The sequence below is a fragment of the Typha angustifolia genome, chromosome 6 (assembly GCF_048772165.1).
Source record: "Typha angustifolia cultivar Huaian chromosome 6, ASM4877216v1, whole genome shotgun sequence".
NCBI lineage: Eukaryota > Viridiplantae > Streptophyta > Magnoliopsida > Poales > Typhaceae > Typha > Typha angustifolia.
In genome coordinates, this window is record NC_133244.1 from 5,551,197 (window position 1) to 5,565,369 (window position 14,173).

A 14,173-nucleotide genomic window follows, 5' to 3' on the forward strand; every position below is an offset into this window, starting at 1 on the left:
TTTGTATTCAAGTAGCCGCTCTGATCTCTTCCCCCAAAAAAACCCGATGGAAGTCATCACCGCCTTGGCTTCAATCCCAGTAGCTCTCCACGCTCCTCGTCTCCCCCTCACCCCCTCTCTGTCCTGCGGTCGCCTCCTCTCGATTAGTACCTCTCTCTCCCACGGACGTCGCATCTCGGTAGCCTCTGCCTCTTCTTCCCCTCTTGGTGAGCGTTCCTTCTCTATGATTTCTCTTTTCTTCTCGTTACACGGGTGATTCATTGTTTTAATGGGTCTGAGTTATCTAATTCGATTGGCATTGCGGTGGGCATACGCTAGATTCGGCAAAGGAAGGAACTTGGTCGTTCCACCACTTCCTGCCCTTTTTACTTCTTTCGTAGGTCCGACGAGGTTCGTTATGAGAACTGTAGAATTGGGTTTCTTGCGGAATTTGATTTTTGAGGTTTTATTTATGGACCTTGGAATTATCTCGTGCCAATGTCGCATAGGTAGCAATGTTTTGCTGTAGTTATTAATCACAAAATGGGATAACAATAAGTATAGCATTGTTCCCCTCGGAGGAAGCATTGCCTTTTCTTTTCTTTATTTATTCTTTTTGTGCATCTCATTACTATGTTTTAGTCTTATTGTGAAGAACCTCCTCTATTTGACAAATTTGCTGCTTGTACATTTGAATAAGGGTAAATTACATATTATCCCCTATGATTTACATATTCTGAGATTAGTGATCATTTCTTAGTGATGACTGCATTAGTTTCAGTTCGAATCATTCGGTTTATATCTTACTGAATCAGAAAGAGACTCGCAATTAGAAATATTGAGAAGTTTGATATCAACGCTCTGATATCTTACATTTTGTGAGTGCAGAATCATCCAATGATGCAATGGCGAAGATGTCTTCCTCCAGTGTTACTGGGGAGAAGGATCTGTTGATCGTGGGGCCAGGGGTACTTGGTCAGTTAGTAGCTGAGAAGTGGCAACAGGTTATTGCAAATTATGTTAAGATTCTTGAACAACTGACCTATCTCGCATATGAAGCAAAGATATAGATATTGGATATGGAGATATAAAAATACAAATATAGGGATACGGCAAATTCTTAAAAGTAGGATATAGATATGGTATGAATACACCAATAAATAAATAAATAATATGTTTTCAATTTGTTGTCAACCAATATAATATACGGTAAAAAATAATTATCTCAGAAATGATAAGATAAAAGGAAAGAAAGCTACATATTTAGTATCTACATGCCTAAAACTTTAAATAATATTGTAATAAAAACTTATAGGAAACTTAAAATATTAGCGAAATATTGAAACATAGTTCAATTAATCTATAATTAATTTGGATCTTTAAAGTTTAAATGGCCTTCAAGTTATATGTTTAATTTATTATCTAATAAACAAAGCCATAAAGTATCATGAAAGATTGGATAATTATATAAAGTATGTGTTTTATATCATCTTTCAGCAAAGAAAGAAGAAAAAAAAATTGGATGATCAAGAAATGTATTAGAGCCGTACCTTGCTGTATTGGAAAATTAAAATTATTATTTTCTAATTCAAATACTCCTCTAGTTGTATCCAACATGTATTGGGCTGTATCAATATCCAATACGTATCAGATACTAGTACGGAGGGGAAAATGAATTATTCTTGCTTCATAGCCTATCATACATCCTTACTCAAAAAGATGATTTTGTTTTTCTTTTTTGAATTTTAAATATTTCTGGTTACTATATTTTTATTAGTATGAATTGCTAAGATTGAAGGAGATACAGCTGGCTTCTTAAGTACTCTTGTCATTTAATGAAATTTTGCTTCATTCATTTGTTAATTGAATTAGTGTGGGAGGAGCATCTTCCTTTCTAAATGCATGATTAATCCTTAAATATCGTAGAAACATGAACTTCTAAATTCATCCACATACTAGATACATTAACAAGTTCTCTTGCTTCTTGTTGATATTCAATTATCTATCCTGATTTCACCAAAAAGATTTATGTAGTGCTAAAAGTTAAGCAAGGCAAGATGTGGAGTATTATTAAGCGAACAACAATTATTGGCTAACTTGAATTTTATATCTAAGAAAGAATAGGTGGAGACATGGATGCAACCATGTAGGGGTGAATTAGGTTGAACAATATCTGATCCATCTAGTTCTTTGTCTGAGCATTGTGGGATATGGACTTGGATTTTCCTATCTATCTTAATAGATTTGTATCAGTGTCTATCTTATCCACATGAGAATATAATTTAAAGAATTTTATCCAAATTTGTGTTTGCATTGTCATATAGTTTAAAATAATATGAAATATTGAAGTGAGGACATGCTTTTTATGTATTTTTATGTCAATAGGTGATAGGTGCCCTGATTCTATTATGTAATTTTTAACTGTGTTGCACATTACAGCAATGCTACATTTATTGTAGCTTTATAAATTCAATAAGGATACATATGTTACCTGATTCACATCCTTATCCATATCAAGCAAATATTGTTACCGAGTTTGCTATATATATACTATCCGTAACCTTGTTCATAACAGAGAAGAGAAGTGGATATCGATATTATTTTGGCACTACCTGATCAGTATCCTATCAGTTTTCATTCCTACATGGATGGTATTTGTATTTTACTCTATTACTTTCTTATATATTGAAAATACAATTTATCTTTCTCAGTTGCTTTGCATATTGTCTCACTCATCGGAATATTTTGGTGAATTTTGTTCCTAACTCCTTAAAATACCAATCTTTGCACAAATAGTCACATAGATCACAAGGTTCATAAAAGTGACTGAAGGACTTCATATTTTTCTCTGTTAACAGGAACATCCAGGTTGCAAAATTTTTGGCCAAACAATGAGTACAGATCATCATAATGAATTGATTGAAGTTGGGATCATTCCCTCCTTAAGGGGTTCAACAACTGCTCAGAAAGTTCCATATGTTATTTTTTGTGCTCCGCCATCTCGCACTGAAGATTACCCTGGTGATGTCAGGTAAAATATGTGTTGAAATTTCAAGAGATTTTCTGTCCTGAAACATATTGAATGATAGAAGATGCAACATCTTTTACCATATTTCATACAATGCGACATCTAGACCTGTAGCTTTCTCGTACCACATGCCATGCTTCTCTTTCTTTAGAATCTTTCTTTACTCATTTTTTTAGTTTCCTTTTGCCTCATGAGGTTCTCTGCTAATGTTAAGGTAGACAGTGCTTGCTCCTTACATCACAAAGTGCAATAGCCAATTATTCTGAGACAACCTCTAGGTGGTAGTAATGGAAATAAGTTGAATATGTTATTATTTTACCTTCATTTGGATTATCCCATTTAAAGGTTTACACATGAATTTGGTGTCTGATGAGTGATGACCTGAAGTTTAGAAAGTTTGACTGATGTCTTAAGTTTATCAGGTATCAGCTAAGTTATACATGTATCAGAAGTTGAATATGTTTGGTTTCCATTTGTCCTACATGTACAGACATAAACAATTAATAATACAGATCATTTTACTGTTTGCAGTGTTAGTTAAATATGTGCATAACAGTGGTCACTGGCTATACACATAATAAGCGTGCATTGAAGTATTGAACATTAAAGCTGAGTTTCATTTGAGAGTTTGATGTATATTCTGAAGATTGTATGGGATCTTCTAGCATAGGGAAAATGATAGTTGGGCTCTTGAAGATTTCTAAGTATAGTTTTGCATATGGCCAATTGGACAATTACAAATATAAATCCTTGTGAACAAGTCATGATAAGGAATCAATTTTCTCTGGTCTGCTGATTCATCTTTCTTGGGACCTGAAGCAGAAGCCTGTTCAGATGTGTACTGTGGATGTTCTAGTGCTCAAATATGAGATGTAGTTGAGCTGCCTTATACATCCTGGCAACTGGTGTAACATATTCAAATCAGACCATGAAGTTAACAATTTCTCAGGAACACAATTGACCTTTTAATAAATTTGTTGCTCACAAAAGAGGAAGCAAATTTAGGTGAACTCAAATATGTCTTGGCTGAGAATGACAGAACAAAATCTTTGGAATAGTATACTGTTCACTAGTGACGTAGGTAACTACTTACTTGTGTAGGTATTGACAAAGCTTTTTCTCAACAAAACAGTGGCCATCTAGAGCACAACTCCGCTGATCCTATATAGACCAGCATACTAGTGAAATTCTGTACTTCATTTCATGCTATCAATAATAAATACTAGTTTGGAGTAGTTTTAAACTTTTAATGATATATCTCCATGTTCCACTGGTTTTACAACTTCCTGACACTGTCAGTTGTCCTTTTTAAGTATTCTTTTGCTTTTTATAGTAATTTCAGTGCAAAGTACAGTAGTATCTATTCTCTGAGATATCTCCTGTATCCTGTCATCCTATTATAAATGAAGAAGAAACCTTATACATGGGTAACATGCTTAGTTTCAACAAATATCTGCAGATTAGCAGCATCGAATTGGAGTGGTGAAGGTTCTTTCCTGTTTACCTCCAGTACTGCTGCTTATGATCAGAGTGACAATGATTTGTGTGATGAGGTGTACATCTTGTTTTAAGTATTTTCTTTAATTATACCATTTATTTGTCTTTAACTTTAAAAGAAATTAATACATTTCTAAGTGTACAGGTGTACAACTTTCTTGCAGTTCATAGAAAACTTGCTTACATCATTTTGCAAAATCTTGAGCAACTGGCATTCAAAATGCTTTTTACTAGGATTGTAATGTGTTCTATTTCATCTTTCTGATTGGATGGAAGATCCAAAAGGATCTTTTGGTGAGCTTAGAAGGGTAACTTTTGATCTTATTGAGAAATAAAAACTTTGGTCATGAATCTTTATAGACAAACCGTGTATCATTTTCCCTCAACTACTGTTACACAATTGGAGGGAAACATTTTGATATTACGAGATTGACCCTTTTCTTCTTTCCAGTGTCACTTGATAGAGTTATCCTTCTAGGTATGCTTGATTCTTCTTGATGTGAAGATTACCCTAGTTTGTACTTCTGTGATCTTTAAATATATTTTCCTCTTGGGTAATTGTCTTTGTTCTATTTCTTTGTGTTTTACTTGAGATAAAAAAAAAGAGTCGCAATATGAAGATTCAAAGGTGATATTCAAGGGAAGTTGAGACTAGTTATTTTTCTTAAAGATGATAACCTATATTCTTAGGAAGAAGAAACAGTAGTATAAACTATACTATTCATTGTCAAATTAGTAAAGAATGAGCTTAGTCCAGAAAAATGTACATAGCAGTAACCTTTAAGTGAGCTTTTTTGATAAAAGAAGATCAATATTAGAAGGATTCTCCTGGCATATATGTAGACTTGTGGGATAAGTTGATTGTTAGGTCCTCTGCCCTGCTTAGTGTTAACTTCTCAATGTTCATACCTTGTACAGAATCAGCACCTACCTGTTTCATGTAATAGGTTGAATAAAGAGGTTTTTTTAATGACTAATTCGAAGATAAATGCTTGCTAATCTTGGTAATTGATGTTTTTAATGTTGCTTTTGCAATCGTAGAGATAAGAGTGTGGTCCTAGTTAAGAATTCCAAAATTTCTTCTTCTTTTTTCTAAGTTCTGAACCCTCAAAAAATGGGAATATCCATATTTCTATTACATTTTCAGTTATGCACTATATCAGTATATCTACCATCATCTTAGAGAGATGCATTGTGATGCTATGGAGTATGTGTATGTGGATCAAAATACAGTTAGACTGTAGCTCTTCTTTCACCAATCTTCCTTTCTGCTGTTTACATAAGTTCAACGTATAAATTCAGATCTAGAGTTTTTACTATATAGACTGAATAAGTGAATATGCTTTCTTTTATTTCTGTATTAGAGGATTATCAAACTAAGTGTTTTCCATTGAACGTTCTTCTTTTAAAAGTGGTTGGATTTCCTTCTCGAGTTGCTCTGGCGTAGGTGACTCCAAGGCGATTTTTGTTTTTCTTGCTTCCTCTCTCCCTCATGTCAAACCCCCCTTGACCTCCTGATTGAATTGTGTTGGTCTCCTCTCCTGCGGATTTTGACTTGTGGCCAACGACGAGCAGCCCCTGAGAAGGCTGTTAATGTTCCTAGGACTTGGGCTCAAGTTGCTTGTGGCAATGGTCCCTCTTATTTATGCCACCAACCAAAGTAGACTTGGACGATCCCAAAGCACATATAGGAGATGATTAGTGAAGACTTTTCGAATTAGGTGGATATTGGCTTAGTAACTAGAGGAGGGTCTTGAGGAGGGTCTTGATGGGTAAAACATCGAGTTGTCCAACTAGGGTTGTCGAGTTGGTTGACCCAAGCACTTGTCTGAGTCGTGGTAAGTGCCCAACCTGGTGAGCTGAAGGGTCCCCACGTGCCAAGCACATGCAAGAGGTAGGTGAATAGACCTAGTCCTCACATGCCAAGCATGTGTAGGTTGTAGGTGAACAAACCTCATCCTCTATTTCCTTGAATATTGTTTTGACGCAAGTTGATAGGATGCCTCTGGATTTGCTTAGGAAACAGTTGGCTATTAATGGTAGTGATGAGGTGGCCTCATCGTATGATATTATTGATGCAATGGGCCTAGTTAGGAGTGGCATTCAATTTGTGTTAAGCAGGTTCAACGTAGGTCAGATTTGGGTTGGCTCAACTTCACCCTAATACGAACACGATCCTGACCCGATTATTAAACGGGTTGCATTTGGTAGACATAAACACTATCACGACCGGAAATCAAAATCATAATCGGCTATGTGCCTCAAACGCGTGAGATACACGAAGCCTTAACTAATATTTTCTAAGTCCACAATAACAAAAATTAATGTAAAAATTTAACTTCGATAAATTTAATAAAAAAAATAATGGAATAAACAATACCACTACTAATATGTCTTTAATCAAACTAAACTAATAGATAGTTTAAACATAAAGATAAAAAGAACTGAAAGGTAAAAAAAAGGTAGATCCTATTTGGAGGTGGGGCCTAGTGCATGTTGCTCAGTTGCCGCATTGGCCAGTACCTGAAAGCCATAACAACCATATTTGTTAGAGATTGTCCTCAACCACTAATTAAATGTTCTTCAAAACAATAGCTCTAGATCCTAGTTTTAGTTGATGCCGATCCTAACCCTGAATAGATCCAACCTAGGGAATATTAATAATTGATGTGCCCAGCTAACTAAACTCTATCGAAACTAGTTGAAATGGATTCTTTTCAAGTTTTTAGTTTTTACTCCCTATCTCTCACATATATTCTCCTCCCATCCTGACACTTCACACTGAAATCATCCAACAATTAATCTAATGAGCTCTTTTAGCTACTCCACACTTGGGTGAACTTGGGCAAGTGTTTTTTTTTTTCATTTCTCTTCCTTTTCTCCCCTCTTTAAGTCTTATTTGTGGTAGAACAACAGTGAAACACATTTCACTTCTACAATATTAATTTACAATCATAGAAATTTACTAGACATTACAGGTTGCACGATCTTCATCATAGTTTTGAACGAGTACTTTTTTTTTTAATTTTTAGGCTTCATATGTGAGTAATTTTTATTTTTTATTTTTCATCACTTTTTTAAATATTTAGAAATTTTCCTATATTTTTAAATAATATTTAAAATTTTGTGTAATAAAAAAATGTCCAATATGATATGGGTGGCCGATACAATTGATACGACCAATACATAATATTTTTTCGGATAGTTGATTTCAATCCCGATTTTCGGAATCTTTGGCCCTTGCTATTGATACTCGCTTTGTCCACCTCAAGCCTCTGCAGTCCTCCCTCAGCAAGAAGGCTTGAACCTTGCAAACCATCGGTTATGGGCTTAACTAAATTAGCATTGATGGTGCTTTCTCTCCCAACTCGACCTGGGCAGAGGTCGGTTTCATTGCTTGCTTCGCGAACGGCAGTCCCCTCCTTGTCGGTGCAGCTGGTTGTAGTGCCATCGACCCCTTGCACACAGAGGTGGAAGCCCTGCATTTTGTTCGGCTTAAAGCTCAGGACTATAAGCTCACAAATCTTACTATTGAGATGGACTCCAAGTCTTTTGCTCAAATCATCAATTCTAGATCAGCTGCTCTCTAGAAATGGAAAGTGGAAACACATTTTTAATGATATGTTCTCTTTGCTTCAGGCTCTTGCTATTCGTTTTGTTACCTACTGTTATAGGGAGGCTAACTAGTGTGCCAATTGGTTTGCTAACCTGGGTAAAGATCAATCTTATTCTTCTGTCTAGCACCATTCAGTTCCTTTTGCTTTTTCTAGATCTCTTGTATAGGGGCATGGCAGGAATCTGCTTGGATAGTTGACGTGCTTTTGCGCCCTTTTTTGTGGTAATACTATACTTTTCTTTCTTATTGAAAGAAAGAAAAAAATACATTCTTGTTTTACAAGGAGGTTATGACCTCTTATAATTTATCAGCACTTGATAGATACTTCTCTTTCTTTTAGCATGACTTTCTTGAATAAATAATGGATTTCTATCCCATGTAGTGTTCATGGTTTATTCTTTCTTCGTGTCACCAACCCTAATGGAACCATGTCTCAGTAGTCATCACATAAAGAGAAATATGATCTCATTTCTGATAACTTCTAATATAATTTCCTCATTTATTATGTGCAAACTTCTCATACTGTTCTGGTTTGATCTGAAAGTGCTATTTGAATCGTTTTATTAAAATATTAGATACTAAATATCATGGTTGTTAATTGATTATTAGTTTATCATGAGTTCTTTATTCTGTTTGCAAGCTTTTATTACCATTTATCTTATGAATCACTTAAGGTTGTCTCCTTGATTCCTCCAAAGTAAAAAAAGAAGTAAAACTACTAGACTCCATATCTGTTGCAAATTAAGAACTGCTTTTTTTTTTTTTTTCTAACTGTTTAGATGTTATTGTAGGATTCTTCAGTTGTGCCAATTGGTAGGAGTCCTCGGACCGATGTTCTCTTAAAAGCAGAAAATATAGTTTTGGAGGTTGGAGGCTGTGTTCTGAGGCTAGCAGGGCTTTACATATCCTTTTTGTGATTCTATTCTGCATGCTTCTTTTTAAGACACATATTAAGAAATGAGAAAAAGTAGAATGGCTAGATTCTGTTTCCATATGGGACTACTTGTTGATTGCTTTTCCTTGTTTACACTTTGTCCTTCATTGTCTACACAAAGCAGATAGAGGTGCCCATGTCTTCTGGTTGCGGAAAGGAACTGTGGATTCTCGTCCAGATCATATAGTTAATCTTATTCATTATGAGGTAAAGTAATTCTATCCGTAGTGGTGTAAATAAGATCCTTGTTCTTTTTAATCTACTTATTTCTTGGGATTTCTTGGTAATGTTTTCATTTGTCAAGCATTCACCGCCATCTAGGTTAAAATTGTAGCATCCTGGTAGAATTTCAGCAAAGCATCTAGCTTTCTGTTTTATGAGTTCTGTCTAGTTGCTTTGCATTCAGATAGGACTCCAACAGGAGACTATGCAGAAGGGGTTATTTTTATTTTTAATAAATGATCACTTTCTTTTAGAGGTGAAAGTGAAACATCTAGCCAGCATGACCATTCTTGGTTAAATATAGGACAAGAGATTAGTGCCGAGCATTACAGAGGGGCTCTATATAATACTAATGAGATCTGCTCTAGTCCTTTTGTATCAGTTTGTGGGATGAAATTGGTGCATTTTCAGTATTCCATCTGTAGGTTTTGGATGTTTGTTGCTTTACAGGATGCTGCTTCACTTTTGACCGCAATCATGAAAAAGAAGGTTCGTGGACGTATCTTCTTGGGTTGTGACAATCATCCTCTTTCCAGGTCACCCCTAGTTTCCTTGCTCCTCCTGCCTATTTAACTCTTCCAATAAACAAATAAAGAATTATTCACAAAGTAAAGAATTATCACATTTCTTGTTGCTCTCATTTATGAAGTTCACATAGTGCATGATTTATTTTCTTGCAGGCAAGAAATGATGGATTGTGTAAATCAAAGTGGAAAATTCAGCACGAAATTTCAGGGTTTCACAGGCAACATTTCAAACTTTTTTTTTCTTTGCCTTGTGAGAGAGAACTCTCTTTGAGGTAACTCATATGCCCTTAATTTCAGGCACTGATGGCCCTCTGGGCAAGAGGATGAATAACTCAAAAACTCGTGCAGAAATTGGATGGCAGCCCAAATATGCAAGCTTTCCTGAATTCCTTGGGCTAAGAAACTAAGGTCCTCTGTTGTACTTCTTTAACTAATTTTACTGGGTTTTAAGCTAGTTTATAACCTGAGTGATTATTAAGATTAGTGTATGTACCACATCATGTTGACCTGTGAATTCTAATTGCAAATCTTATCAGCGCGAAGTGAACCAAGCTGTCTCTTATACGATGACTTCTCCCTTACAGAATTGGGTGATCATCAAGAAAGTGCCTCTTGGTGGTTCAATTAATGGACCCAGTGAGAAATATGAACTATTGCTATGGATCTCAGTTCTTTCTATTTCCTTTCCAGAGGCAGCTTCCTTTGGACTACAGATTGGTCTTTGTATATTCTGTACTTGTTTATACAATAGTTGTTGTACATGTTAAAACTACTTCCCATCTGGAAGAACTAACTATTCAAATTTAAATTTCTTATTTATTCATCCACTTTGTCAACTATTTTCTCATTGTGACTTGCTTTTAAATTTTAGGGTAAATTACAAATTGCCCTCTGTTGATATGCCTAAAATTAAACTACTCTCTGGAATTTTCATTTGTACTACTTTGCCCTATGTGGTTGAAACTAATGTGAAGTTGTTAACTTTTCCATCCAAACTAATGGAGAAAGTGCAAATAATCATAATATGCTTATGGTCAATCCCATTGTTTGAGTAAATATAAGCTACACTGATTAAGCTCTTATCAAGCTGAGCTTGATCGAGCTAAGTTTGGCTCGGCTCAACTCGATTAACTCTTTGAGCTAACAAATCTAGTTCGGCTCGACTCATTTATAGCTCAAGCTGAGCTCTATTTTGAGGGCCTTAGTTCAGGTCTGGAAACATTTTATACTCATCCAAATGCATAACTACAACTTTGACTTAGATTCTTCTGATTCTTCTTTTCACAAAAGCAAAGATTTTTTTCAACATTATTTATGTCATGTAATTAGTACATGGAAAGGATTTAACAACGACATATAACAAAATGAAAAATGGAAAAAGGAGGGACATTGTTGAAGATTAAGAGAAGCTTACAAGGAATCCTCAATTACTAGGCAGAGAGATGGATCAACATTCATCCTTTTTGCAGCTTCCAGAAAGCTACAAAATAAAAAATTTAATACTATATAGAATGATAACGAAATCAGCTTGACTTGGAGAGTAATAAAATTAATTTCCTAAACTATATAGAATGATAACGGGAGGACAATAAAAGATGTCTTAGTGTCTCACATTTTTGGAGATGGCTTCCCCATTTCTACTTCTTCACCACCAACAATGGCAGAAAAGGATTCTTTTTCCAGCCTAAATATCAACCAAAAATAAATAAATAAAAGATAGAGACAATACAATATTAAAAAAGGCACGATAACCACAATGCACTAGAAAATTTAACAATCAAATGATCAAAATAAGACTGCTTCTCTAGTATCTGAGTAAGTATATACCATGATGGCAAGAAAGCTTTGCTTCTATATTTTAACTCTGGAGAGTTCGAACTTCGAAGCTAAAAGCCATCGCCATCTTGTTACTCCTTAGATGCTCGCTTAGTTGATTAGTCCTGGGAGAGGTTAAATGTTAGACCACCTGTAATTAGCCAACTACAATATCAACCTACAAAAGAAATTAAATAGAGATCCTAAAATAATAAAAAATTTGATACCCAACTGCAGATAATGAGTTTATCTGGAGTTACACAATAACCAAATTGATTACAAAAGTTAAGTAAGTTCCAAATTAAATCTAATAAAAAAAGAAGCTGGAACACTATTAAATTCTAAAAGGCAGTAGTAATATGCAGGTATTTGCATCTGTTATTTTATTGTTTACAACTTTCAATTATCATTGATGAGAACTTCTACCTTACTTGCAGCCCATTTAGCTGCTGAAAACTTTTCCGATTTACTCTCAGATCACACCTCAGGAGTATATTTTGGTTGGGCTGGATGATTAGCATGCAAAGCGGAGGATCTGCAAGATGGTAATGCGTATAAGCAATGATTTTTTTTACTATCATTTTGTCTATCAGCTAATTTGTTATTCAACCTTTTAATTTTAGTATTTTTCATATTATTTTCATATGACACTCTTATTATTTTGACCAACTATATATATATATATATATATATATATATATATATATATATATGAATGAAATTGAAGAAATGTCTCTGAGACTCGTTATTTGATAAGCTCCTTGCAGCAAAGCAGTTGTCAAGGCTAATCCTCTAATTTTATTCTAAATTATTCTTACCCTTGCCAAGGGCCCAGGAAATAGGTATGTATTGCTTACTAGCAATATTTCTTCCTTGTGAGGAAGTAAAATTCACTAATATTTCATAACAAGTTTGGATGAACTCTTCTGCATGTTGGAATTAGATTAAAGAAAACCTACCTTCCTAACGAGATCAAACAAGATTAAATTAAGTCTATACTCGAAGAATCATTGATACAGATCTCGTTTAACAGTCCATTCAAGATATAAATAGTACAAATCCAACAACATCACATTGCGGGTAATTGTAAATCAAGAAAATTAAGAAGACCAAACTAGTCATAGCTCAAATATGTCTTCCATCTCCAGGACTCCTGCAGCTGCCACCTCCTCACCAATGTAGTGGGGTATGCATTCTCATCTTCTCCACAGGTTGGAAGTTGTAAAAGACGAACACATAAAAGGCAAGGCTTGCAGACAACATCAAGGGTAAAGGTGATCATTGGGCAAGCCAGGCTGGATTCAGGTCAACTGGGCTTACATGTTTGTTTACGACCTAATCCACAAATCACTCGGACCGGGCCGAATTTGGGGCTAGAATACTATAGCCCGCTACCATGCATTCTTTTCCTGAAATGTGGTTTTATAATAAAATATCTCTCAGTTCGAACTGATGTATGCCTATAATTTACTCAAAGAACTTTATATATTATCTCTAAATACAAAGTTCTATTGAAACAATCCATCAACTGGACTCAAGGTTCAAATGTTGGGACTTCATGATCAGATCCCCAAGCAGCTTTGTATAAAGATCTTGTGAAGATACTTCTATAATAGTCCTCCTTCCTTTTCTTTAGTAAATAACAAATCATTCGTTCAACCTCGGATTTAACATGCCAATACAGGTCGTTCACTTTATTCCTATCTTGCAATATCCCATCATTTCCACTTGTAACAATTGGTTTACCAAATAGATAGTAGAACCTGCCAGGTATCTTAGGAAGAACTCCTGGGAAGCACACACTAGGATAATCATCCCTATAATAAGAACAGTACTATGTTAACACCAAGAAGTGACAATCAAGACCATAAGAATGACGAATATTGAAAATATATAGGATGATTACCTTATTTTTAAATTCTCACTATAGAATCTTGTCATATCTTTCCCAAAAGGAAGGGTCAATACATCATCAAAGGATAAAAGCAACTGTATTCATTTCGTAGAAGAAAAATAAAGCATGAGTCAGGCAACTTTATATAAGTATAAGTCTTTAAGGAGAGCAGGACGATAAATACGGTATATATATACATAACTAATGGACAATGTATAATTAAAAAATGAAAATAATAGTTGTTGACTTAATTATTAGTTTATTACATATTAATATACATACACCCAAGCAAAGTACCTTATAATGGATGATCATAAACTTTTCTTTTTGTAAAATAAATAGAGGTACAAGTTAGAACCACTCTCAGCATGAGCAAATCACTGTCATTGAAAGTGTTCTGTTTTCAGAAACAAAGGTTTATTTATAACTACAAATTCTAGTACATTTCTCAGAGCAAGGACCAGAAGATTAAACATGAATTGCAATTAAAAGTAAGTGCGTGCTGACCCTAATACTTGAACAGTTGAACCTATAATGGAGGAAAACATTAGCTCTGTGACTGGGTTTAGGAGAGTCCGATGTATTTCCCACAACTTCATCTTCAAGAGACTCTAATTTTGTATCTCTTGAAAGTTGAAACATCAAATTCGAAATTTCCTAA

General features: G+C 34.8%; 2 protein-coding genes across 4 annotated transcripts in view; one reads left to right on the plus strand and one right to left on the minus strand.

Annotated features, from left to right (window-relative positions):
* On the plus strand, positions 1-10,626 carry LOC140761033 (uncharacterized). The gene is made up of 10 exons (XM_073098200.1): positions 1-206; positions 868-983; positions 2,838-3,010; positions 4,467-4,560; positions 8,912-9,022; positions 9,172-9,261; positions 9,727-9,812; positions 9,957-10,021; positions 10,101-10,211; positions 10,340-10,626. The coding sequence occupies exons 1-9, from the start codon at positions 47-49 to the stop codon at positions 10,208-10,210; spliced, it is 1,005 nt and encodes a 334-aa protein (XP_072954301.1). The 5' UTR covers positions 1-46; the 3' UTR covers position 10,211; positions 10,340-10,626.
* Positions 6,974-14,173, minus strand: part of LOC140761031 (phytyl ester synthase 1, chloroplastic-like) — a 23,380-nt gene continuing 16,180 nt past the window's right edge. The window contains exons 12-15 of one of the 3 annotated variants that reach the window (XR_012104536.1): positions 11,631-11,743; positions 11,416-11,487; positions 11,218-11,283; positions 6,974-7,027 (exon numbers count right to left, since the gene is read on the minus strand). Coding sequence is in view for 1 of the 3 variants with exons in the window: in XM_073098198.1 (XP_072954299.1) it covers positions 13,153-13,435; positions 13,525-13,607 (366 nt within the window). In the remaining 2 variants the exon portion in view is untranslated. Of the gene's footprint in view, positions 7,028-9,776; positions 9,852-11,217; positions 11,284-11,415; positions 11,488-11,630; positions 11,744-12,521; positions 13,436-13,524; positions 13,608-14,173 lie in introns of those variants that run through there. The other 2 variants (XR_012104535.1, XM_073098198.1) reach the window with 2 other exon arrangements.

Coding starts and splice junctions, on each gene's coding strand:
- LOC140761033 (XM_073098200.1), top strand. CDS start 47: ATGGAAGTCATCACCGCCTTGGCTTCAATCCCAGTAGCTCTCCACGCT. Junction 9,023..9,171: donor TGAGGCTAGCAGGGCTTTAC/ATATCCTTTTTG, acceptor CATTGTCTACAC/AAAGCAGATAGAGGTGCCCA. Junction 9,813..9,956: donor GACAATCATCCTCTTTCCAG/GTCACCCCTAGT, acceptor ATTTTCTTGCAG/GCAAGAAATGATGGATTGTG.